At 36.8% G+C, this 11,162-nt stretch overlaps 1 protein-coding gene across 1 annotated transcript in view; it reads left to right on the plus strand.

The window, feature by feature from the left end:
- The window catches only part of stau2 (staufen double-stranded RNA binding protein 2), a 167,243-nt gene that overhangs the window by 10,813 nt on the left and 145,268 nt on the right, over positions 1 to 11,162 (plus strand). Inside the window, exon 5 of the mRNA XM_016244403.1 lies at positions 799 to 934. Within this exon, the coding sequence (XP_016099889.1) occupies positions 799 to 934 (136 nt within the window). The remainder of the gene's footprint in view (positions 1 to 798; positions 935 to 11,162) is intronic.

Raw genomic sequence — 11,162 nt, forward strand, 5'->3', positions numbered from 1 at the left:
ATTGCGCATGCGCCGGTGAGTCTCGTGAAAACCAACGTTTGTTAACAGGAGCAAAGGAAGCAAAGTTTCCTTACTTTAGCAAAGGAAAACCAGTCTCCTCTTGGCTTATATCGAAATCCTCCGACATTCTTCTTTACAAATCCTTGTTTTGTACTTCTAATTAGTGACCGTTTTGTTTTGATCTCTCCCCTGCGCTTCCACGATCGTCACTTCTGGGCGGCGCATGCGCAACACCGACATCTTACTTCATCCGCCCGGAGCTGCTTCCGTGTACAACAGTGAGCGCAAGCTAGATTAAAGTGATTATTACGTTTTAAATATGTTTTTTTTCTTACAAAAACACATTGATTTGCTACAGGAGGTCTTTGTTCACCCCCTGCAGCCGTGTGAGGCAATTTTTGTTATGGATGAATGCACTTTATTTAACTTCTTTTGGACTGATGAACTGCAACACCCGCTGACTGCCATTAAACAGCTTGGAAGATCAAAGACAATTTTTTATATAACTCCGACTGGATTCGTCTGAAAGAAGAAAGTCATATACACCTAGGATGCCTTGAGGGTGAGCAATTCATTGGCTAATTTTCATTTTTGGGTGAACTAACCCTTTAATTGTTATATGCCAGGTTGACACGATACACAAGACTTCTTCGAAGTCAAAATACACCCTCACTTTGCTCGTTTTTCCAAGTGGACTATTCTATGAATAACATTTACAAAATGTTAAAATTTTTTATTATTATTATTTTATACAGTATGTAACAGGGAGTCCCTGATACATTGATTTCCTTTTTGCAGGCAGCATCACACCTACAGTGGAGTTGAATGGCTTGGCCATGAAGCGAGGGGAGCCAGCTATATACAGACCCCTGGACCCCAAACCCATTCCCAACTACAGAGCCAATTACAACTTTAGAGGAATGTTCAACCAGAGGTACGTCCTTCAGCCTGTGGATATGTGATTTTCTTAGGACCTTAATGTCTCTGAAGCACGTGAGTACTGAAAGTTGATATAATGATTCTTTAAAATTCCTACCTGGAAACCTTACTGTCATGAATGACAATGAATGTATGATTCTACAGTAGTATGGTTCTGGTAGATGTATTATTTGCCTTTGCTGCCACCTAGTGGTGTCATACTGGTGTTATGTCAAACATAAAAACACATTTAAAGGGATAGTTCACCAAAAAATGAAAATTTGATGTTTATCTGCTTACCCCCAGGGCATCCAAGATGTAGGTGACTTTGTTTCTTCAGTAGAACACACACGAAGATTTTTAACTCAAACCGTTGCAGTCTGTCAGTCATATAATGGAGGTGAATGGGAATCACGGCTTTGAGAGTAAAAAAAACATACACAAACAAAACCAAATTAAACCCTGCGGCTCGTGACGATACACTGATGCGTAAAGACACAAAACCATCGGTCTATGCAAGAAACTGAACAGTATTTATATAGTTTTTTACCTCTGATTTACTGCAATGTCCGAACTGTCCTGAGCGTGTCCTGAGCACGTTCGCGTCTTCTTCAGCCGGCACGTGATGCGTCTCCTCCTTCTTCTTGCTTTACGGTGGATCGCAGACTTATAAGTGCATTACCGCCACCTATCTCTCAAATGGACCATTGACACTCCTAATTGAGATTGTAGATAGAGCGTCAATGGTCCATTTGCAAGAAGAAGAAGAAGACGCGTCACGTGCTGGCTGAAGATGAAGACGCGAATGCGCTCAGGACAGTTTGGACATTGCAGTAAATCAGAGGTAAAAAACTATATAAATACTGTTCAGTTTCTTGCATAGACCAATCGTTTTGTTTCTCTACACAGCAACGTATCGTCACGAGCTGCAGGGTTTAATTTGGTTTTGTTTGTGTATGTTTTTTTGACTCTCAAAGCCATGATTCCCATTCACCTCCATGATATGACTGACAGACAGTTTGAGTTAAAAATCTTCGTTTGTGTTCTACTGAAGAAACAAAGTCCACCTACATCTTGGATGCCCTGGGGGTAAGCAGATAAACGTCAAATTTTCATTTTTGGGTGAACTATCCCTTTAAGTGGACTCAGATTAGCTGTCAAAATAGGGTCTGGTTTTAGAGATTGACCACTGTATTCAACATTTTAATGATGAAGATGTCTTAACTGTGATTTTGTACTTCGCTTTGATTGTTTGTCAAGAGGGCAACCTATAGGAACTTAAAGAGCAATTCTGCTCATTACCTTTAGGTGGCAGTATTGCCCTATTTTTTTCCTCAGCCCTTGTGACTTCAGACTTTGGCTTTGCTCTTACCCATGTTTTACACCGGACATCAAGAGGCAAACCAGCACACTAACAGAAATGTAAAAGTAAACACAACTGTCCTTAATATGAAATATCGAAATGGATTAATATTGCCATGTGTTTGGATGATGCTGTGATGTGTTCAGATCCCACTGCTTTCCTTTTGGAAAAACTGACTTGTCTTCATAGTTTGAGTGTTTGGTATCTAAATGTCTTTTTGTATTTTGATGGTTTATGCCCTTGACCGGCAGTAATTCACAGCACACATTGTGGTCGCCATGGATTGCAAGTGAACTCCCGTTTAATGTAGCCTGGGTTGTATTTTGTTGTACCTTGCATGGTTTTGCTCATAGTTTTTGAAGATGAAGGCATGTCACAACCTGTCCATGTTAGCATCTGTCCCATTGGATTTATGCTGAAAAATATCAAATAAAATACTTAAATACTTTAAAGATTCACTATACACTTTCATATACAGTATGTCTAGCATTTGAGTGCGCATTTAGCTCTGCATCTAAATCCTCTAATTTATATTTCTGCAAACTTTGAGTCGCTATTTGTTAGTCAGGTTTATTCCAGCTAAACCGATGAGGATGAAAAGAAACACGCCAACATTGACGTGTTCATCAGCTAAAAGGAAAGAACAGCGAGAAGCAGAGTTGACGCTAATCGGAAAAGTACACTACATTACAAGAAGCACATTACACCTTAATCCAGCTGTCATTTGAAGCTTTTATGTAGACATTTGCTTTCGATTGAAGCTCAATGGACATTGTGAGAACAAAGACGAGGTGAGAAACCCGAGTCTTGTAATGCTAAGATCTCAACCTGATATCAAAAAGCGTTAAAGGGCCTGCGTGTAGTGATTTTGTGGAAAAAATGTATACATGTTTCTCCGCTGCACATCTAGAATTTCTATGATGTAGTCTTTGAAATAGTAATACAACAAGGAGCCTAAGTAAATCGGATCCTCTGTGCGATTACATCATTTTGGTGGGAAGCCTGGCCGGAGACCACCATGGGGGACTGTTGTAGATATTAAGGGTGTTGCATATGAATTATACCCTTAAGTCTTTTGCCCTCTACTCATTCAACACAGATCCTCTCAGAGGTGTTACAGGCCTCACATAATTTAAACACAGATTCGCTTAATTACAGCTCTCTAATTTATGGTTTTAGTAAAATATCGATGTTGTGTCTGTACTGTTCATTATGGAGAAGAATAATGGCATGGCTGCAGTGAGATCAGGGATTATGAGACTGAGAGCACTGACAGATAAATGTGAATATGCATGCTTTAATCAGAAAGGGTATTGATTAGCAAAAATGTATTTTGATTTATGCAGTGGTACTGAAAGGGGTCATATCATGAGGAATCTTTTAAGATATATAAAAACAAAATGAGTTCTGAAAATCAGAGAAAGCTTGATTTGTGCTTCCGTAGGCAGATTAATGTTTTTGAATACACCATGAATTGACTTGAATCGAGTTAATAAAGAGGGAGTGGCATAGATGCTATTATTCCTAATTCCTAATACCTAAATAGTAGGAGTAAAATGTGAGCCAAACATTGTGCTTTTCTTAGCTTGGTGTAGCACCTACAGCTCTGCATATTGCTCTGAAGGATCCCAGTGTTAGAAACAAGTGACTAAAGTTTGTTTTCAATGTTGTTCTGGTCATGAAAACTAAATTAAACTTTTTTTTGTTTGATTAAAACAAACAAACAAACTTTACTAACTTTATGCGTGGACCATAGGGTAAATATTATGTGTTAATTAAATAAAATAAAATGCATTAAAACTGCGTTTCCTACTTAACAATCACTTTAAAAGTTTAATTTTAGCAATACATGTTTATTATTTCTAAAATGTAAATGCTCCATTCCTCCTGAAATTGTGCTGGTCCGCTTTTTGCATATTTTAATACGCATAAAGAAATGTACAAACCCCAAACTTTTGAATGGTAGTGTATACTTGGACATGAAGACTGCAGCTTGGTTATGATGTAAACATTATTTACATACTCTCATTACACTCCTGGCTAACTGGCTTTTAGATGTATCAACTCACTGTTCATATCCTCTTTCAGTCCATTGAGACTGCAGTGGTGCAGGTTTGATTAAAACAAACAAACAAACTTTACTAACTTTATGCGTGGACCATAGGGTAAATATTATGTGTTAATTAAATAAAATAAAATGCATTAAAACTGCGTTTCCTACTTAACTTAAAGGATTTGGGGAAGTCGTGGCCTAATGGTTAGAGAGTCGGACTCATAACCCAAAGGCTGTGGGTTCGAGTCTCGTACCGGCAGGGATTGTAGGTGGGGGGAGTGAATGTACAGCACTCTCTTCCACCTTCAATACCACGACTGAGGTGCCCTTGAGCAAGGCACCGAACCCCCAACTGCTCCCCGGGCGCCGCAGCATAAATGGCTGCCCACTGCTCCGGGTGTGTGTTCACGGTTTGTGTGTGTTCACTGCTGTGTGTGTGCACTTTGGATGGGTAAATGCAGAGCACTAATTCCAAGTATGGGTCACCATACTTGGCCACATGTCACTTCACTTCACTTCACTTAACAATCACTTTAAAAGTTTAATTTTAGCAATACATGTTTAATATTTCTAAAATGTAAATGCTCCATTCCTCCTGAAATTGTGCTGGTCCGCTTTTTGCATATTTTAATACGCATAAAGAAACGTACAAACCCCAAACTTTTGAATGGTAGTGTATACTTGGACATGAAGACTGCAGCTTGGTTATGATGTAAACATTATTGTAACTGAGTAAGAAAATATCAACCCTTAACTTACTTTGCTGAAATGGAAACACTTGAATATGAATGATGACACAAATTTACCTTTTTTTAACTTCATCTGCAATTTTTTTTCCCTTTTTGCATGCTCTGAGATGGCCTTTGTATGGGTATGAGTAATTAGAGATGCACCAAAATTTCGGCAACCGAAAATACATTTTTGGATTGAGTCAAAACATTTTTGAGGGCCGTAATCATTAACTATGAATCAGAATAGAAACATAATTATTTAATAAAAAAAAATTATATAAAAAAACTAGCTTATGTGCAATTTAACAACAGTTTTTATTTGAGTGCTGATTATTAAATAAATTGGATCATTTAATTGTATTTTCAGTTGCTGTTTACAGCTAAATAAAAACTGTAATTTCTGTTGCAGTGTTTCTGTATAGATTTAATTTCGGTGCATTGTTAATCGTAATAAAAATCTATGATAAATTTTTCGGAATCAACACAATTTTCATTTTCAAATCATGCATTGCATTTTTACACCCTTTAGCCTTCGTGTTTCACTTCAAACTGACTGATCTGTGCATGAGTGCAGTTATATTTTTGACAGGGTTTGAAATTTGCTAAACTTTAAAAATGTAATTATTTTTTCTACTATGTACCAGACAACCCTAGACGAAGAGCAGAGATAGAGAGAAATAAATATCATTTTGAGACCTCTTTCTTGCTCTTGATGCTATGGCTGTCAGTATGAGACTGGTCTTTCATGACATCTAACAATTATTTCATTTTTAGTCGGGTGCTTTTCTTAGCTCATTTTTGGCAACTGCTTCTCCTTTTTTTTAGATTCTCCGAGGGTACTGGGAAATCAAATGATGATTTATTTATTTATTTTTTCTACTATGTACCAGACAACCCTAGACGAAGAGCAGAGATAGAGAGAAATAAATATAATTTTGAGACCTCTTTCTTGCTCTTGATGCTATGGCTGTCAGTATGAGACTGGTCTTTCATGACATCTAACAATTGTTTCATTTTAAGTCGGGTGCTTTTCTTAGCTCATTTTTGGCAACTGCTTCTCCTTTTTTTAGATTCTCCGAGGGTACTGGGAAATCAAATGATGATTTATGTTTGTGGCATGGTTGTTGGCTAGATAAGATGGTAAAAGGATGGTGCTTTTCACTCAGCACCTACTCCCTCAACCATGAGCAAACCACTCTTTTGCTACAAAGAATATATTGTTTAGTCAGTACACTATCTTTCCTGCTTTCAGTATTATATCGTTTCTCATCAAAATGAATTTTGCTGAAGGGAAAATCTTTGTTTACTGGAATTGATTTATCTTTCCTGTAACATTTGAGTCATATTTTAGGAATGATGTCTGTCACTGTCAGGCATGCCAAAGATAAAGCTGGTGACCATGACTAGTGTGAAGACATAAATGGACTCTTATGCCCAAAATATTATTATTATGAAATCTGCAGAAGAAATCTTCAGGCCTCACAGGAATTCATAAAACACTGAGAACACATTTAGGTATCATTTTAAACACCCTTTCACCTAAGAGTGTTTTGAGAATTACTGTTTGCATTTATCCATTTAACACCTTCAACATCCATTTAATCCATTTTATTTAGTTTGACAGTTAAGCCATTCAATCCAGACACATGCTGTTAACCCTCAATGCAAAGGTCTTGCCATATGGCAACGTTTCCCTTTTCTGCACTTTCTCACTGTTCAGAATTTTTTTTTTTTTTTTCGTGTTTGTGTGTTGTCATAAGTATTTTTTATAGATTGGCATCAAGTATTATATTTTATTTATTAAGTGTTTAATGAAAGGATTAAAGATTAATGGAAAAGATTCAGTTAATCATAGTTTGAGTTCCAAATGTATAAATGTATCGGTTCATAAAAGAAGCATGATTTTAATTAGAGTACAAAAACTGACTGATAACTTTTAAGAAATTCAAAGATGTATAGAATGCAGTCAGTGCAGGGTCAGTACGATAGTTTTAAAGATGAATTTCATTCAGCAAAGACCCATTAAATTGATCGAAAGTGACACTAAAAGCATTTCTAATGTTACAAAAGATTTTCAAATGAATGCTGTTCTTTTGAACTTTCTATTAATCAAAGAATCCTGAAAAACTTTAACATGGTTTCCACAAACATATTAAAGGGGTCATATGATGCGATTTCAAGTTTTCCTTTCTCTTTGGAGTGTTACAAGCTGATTGTGCATAGATAAGATCCCTGAAGTTGCAAAGACTAAAGTCTCAAAACCAAAGAGATATTCTTTATCAAAGTTAAGACTCTGCCACGCCCCCTGAAACGGCTCGTTCTAACACCCCCCCCCACATATCTACCTCACTATGTGGAAATATCTTTATTATTAGTTATCAATATTTCAACGTTGACAATAATAAGAAATGTTTCTTGAGCACCAGATCAGCATATTAGAATGATCTCTGAAGGATCATGTAATGATGTCAAAATATTCAATATGGCCTTCACAGGAATACATTTAAAATATTAAAATAGAAAACTGTTAATTAAAATTGTAGTATTTCACGTTTTTATTGTATTCTTTCAGAAATATTTCAAAATATATATTTTTATACATTTAATGAAATATTTAATGTCTAATCAAACATCTACTTGATGACACTCCCTAAAAAAAAAGCTTATATTTGCCTGGAGTGCTGAAAACTAGGCCAGCAATAGCTGTGAACTTCCTATTAATTTCTGTATGATGTCACATTAATAATAATTTAGTAATTTCACACATAAATATTCATTAACCAGTGGCCAGGATTGCAATCTTAAAAAGGCCTACCAAACAGCACTTTGGAGAGTCCATTAAGCATTCCAACAATATGATGTCTGCGTCCAGACGTACATCCACGAAGCTGCCAGAATCCACAGTTCATAAACAATTTAATAAAAGTGCTGTTATTAGGGTGCTGGACTTCCTCTCATAAGCAGCTGCCAGAATAATCACTTATTTACCCACTATCAGTATCAAATGCAGAAATGACCCCGGCCCTGCTTCTGGTTGAGGCCTTCAGGCAGAAAATTATGTCAACAGAACAAATTGGCGGTAACTCATAAAGCAAAGGTTTATGTGCAGCTCTTAGGTTACTGCAGAACGGTTCACGATTCTGTAACTTTCATTTGAATTTAATGTGCCTTTAATAACTTATGGATCACTATTTTGTTTTTTAAGGATTTTTGCTTTTAATGAAGTGCAAAAGTCGCTGCTGAAATGTTCGAGTGTTGTGAGTCGTTGCCAAGATGTTGCTATGTGATTGCTAAGGTCATCTGAGTGTATTTTTTTGTGTTGCTATGTGGTTTCTGGGTGGTTGCTAAGGTATTCTGAGTACTTCTGAGTCAAATGAGTTATATTTTAGTCTCTAGATATAATATTCAGTATAATTTTGAAATGTATTTTGCTGGTTTTATTATCTGGCAGGTGAAATAAGTGTCTAAAAAAAAAAGTAGTCATTTTAAATGCTACTAGCTGAATTGGGGAATTACAATATTTATAATGTACAGTATGAAAAACGAAGGTTTATTTTGAGATTTAAGGTTTAAGAGTGTTATTAAATTCTTAGTATTTTTAAATAAGCATAATTGATGTGTTACCAGTGTCATTATCATATTATTTATATACAATTATAGTTTTTATTAATATTTTGAGTTAGATTCACGTTTTCGGTTTTCATTTTCATTTGTTTAATTATAAGTAATTTTGTTATTTTTATTTTTTGATAAAAATTACTAGTCAGGTTTATTATTTATTGTTTAATAATTCGTTTTATTATTATTTTTTTATTTAAGTTTTAGTTTTCATTTGTTTCCAGTTCGCCAAGGCAACATAATGTCATTTTTGTTATCTAATATTTTTATTTAATTTAATTTCAGCTTTATTTCCATTTGAATGATTGCATCTCAATTTCTAAGCATATTTGCAGTCATCTACAACCCAGCTGCAGAGCTGCTCCACGTAATGGATCTCCCAGGTCAAATGAGGTCTTTCTGTGTGAGTTGGAGTGGTGTCAGGCTAGCTCATTGTTCTGAAGGTCTCATGGTCAGCCCAGCTGTTGTGGTCCAGCCTCATACTTGTGGTTTGTTAGCATGAATCACTCCAAAACTCACATTCATATCAAAAGACTGGACCAGCAACTCCTTCATAGATTCAACAGTTCCTTTTCCACTGTTATCTCGTTCCGTTCCGAGGGGCGTCAGAGTGAATGATTTCCTCTAAATGACGAGGTGTGGGGTGTTTGTCGGAAATGTGTGCTTTGGAGTACTCTGCTGCGGCCCTCCCTGTTGTTGCTAGAGTCATGTGCCTCCCTTCACACAGAGGAGGAGTTGCTATGAAAATGCTTTTTTTTCTTCTTCTGATGGTGGCATTGTTTTGTTTGGGGCGAGTCATTTATGCTTTTGTAGATTGCAGTCAGAGGACAGCTGCTTGTCTTTGAGTCATTCAGCTGGTTTCTCTTCTGTGTTTGGCTCCAGGTGCTCGCTGCTTACAGAGCCACACAGGTGTGTCTCACATGGGGTCTGTTTCGGTGACTGTCCTTCTGTATGGTTTGATCTCTCATGGCAAACATCCAACCTGTACAGTAAAGCAAATATTGTGAAACCACTAACTTTTATAAAGTAAACATTATAGTACTATAAACTAAAAACCAATGAGCCATTGGCTTTTAAAATCAAACATGTGGAATATATTTTGTAGTAAAAAAAAAAAAAAAAAAAATTATATATATATATATATATATTAGGCATGGGAGGATAACCGGTTTCAAGGTATACTGCGGTTTGGAAGTTTGGAAGTTTCAAAACCACTAAAATTTTCCGTTATACCGTTCCTGCGGTATGCACAGCATGAAGTCTGCCGTATGGGAATTTTTCGGGTAACGTAGACTAACCATGTTCTGTACACAATGATGTTCCGTACAGTTTACATTTTAGCGACAATCTCTAAATAAATACTTCCAAGTCGTACGTAATCTATATATCTGTGTCATCTTCATTTCTCCCTCTTTCACCCCCCATCAAGCCAGAGACCCACCCGTCGTTTGTTTAAAGGGGTGGTTCATTGCGATTTCACTTTTTTAACTTTAGTTAGTGACTCATTTTGCTGTTTGAGCATAAACAATATCTGCAAAGTTACAAAGCTGAAAGTTCAATGCAAGCGGAGATATCGTCTTTTAAAATTCTGGCAGTTTAATGTCTACAAAAACGGCTGGTAGGGACTATAACGAGCTACCTCCCGGGTTCGTGATGTAACAAACCCAGATAAACCACGCCCTCGGGAAAAGGCAGCAAAGGGGGCGAGGCCATGCTGCGCTGCTTTAGAGAAGAGGAAGAGAAAACTAGAGGTGCACATAAAAATCTATTCATATATAAATTGCGATTCTGTCTTCTAACGATTGTAATGGATTGATTCACAAGTTTCAAAATCAATGTTCTAAAGCAGCGGTTCTTAATACTGTTTTTCGCATCCCCCTGCTCTACACACGCTCTGCATCTCTCTCTCTCTCTCTCTCTCTCTCTCTCATATTCAGATCATCAGCTCAGCTCTGTTCCATTTATACACTTATTTTCACATAGCTATGAGAAGCGTTAAACATGGATGCGCGTGCAGTTGCTGTACTGTATTAAAGCTTTAATCAGGATAAAACTGTATATTAAAAGCTAACATAAGCAGTAGCATTTACAAATAACAGAGTATCTAAAAGTATGAGACAACAAACTGCTTGCACAGGTTCTGCACGATCCTCTTCAATAATATCCTCTGCTTCTCAATCGGGCTCAAACTGATAAGCAGTGTTGCCAGATTGGAAATGTCCAAGTATCATACCAGAAGCTCAAAATTATCGTATTTGGAAAAAAAATTATCGTACACGAGTCAAACATACAGAATACAGCTATTTATCTAAACCAACAACTTTTTGACACGACCTGCAAATTACCACAATAGATAACTAGGCGTACCGTGTTTACATTGGACGCGAGCAGTTAGGGCTGTCGCGATAACCGCAATATCGCAATACCGCGCTATTGACGAGCAAACTGCAGAGGCATGCAAGAACCGCAGCAACCGCGA

Source organism: Sinocyclocheilus grahami, unplaced genomic scaffold, assembly GCF_001515645.1.
Source record: "Sinocyclocheilus grahami isolate Dianchi unplaced genomic scaffold, SAMN03320097.WGS_v1.1 scaffold716.1, whole genome shotgun sequence".
Classification (NCBI taxonomy): domain Eukaryota; kingdom Metazoa; phylum Chordata; class Actinopteri; order Cypriniformes; family Cyprinidae; genus Sinocyclocheilus; species Sinocyclocheilus grahami.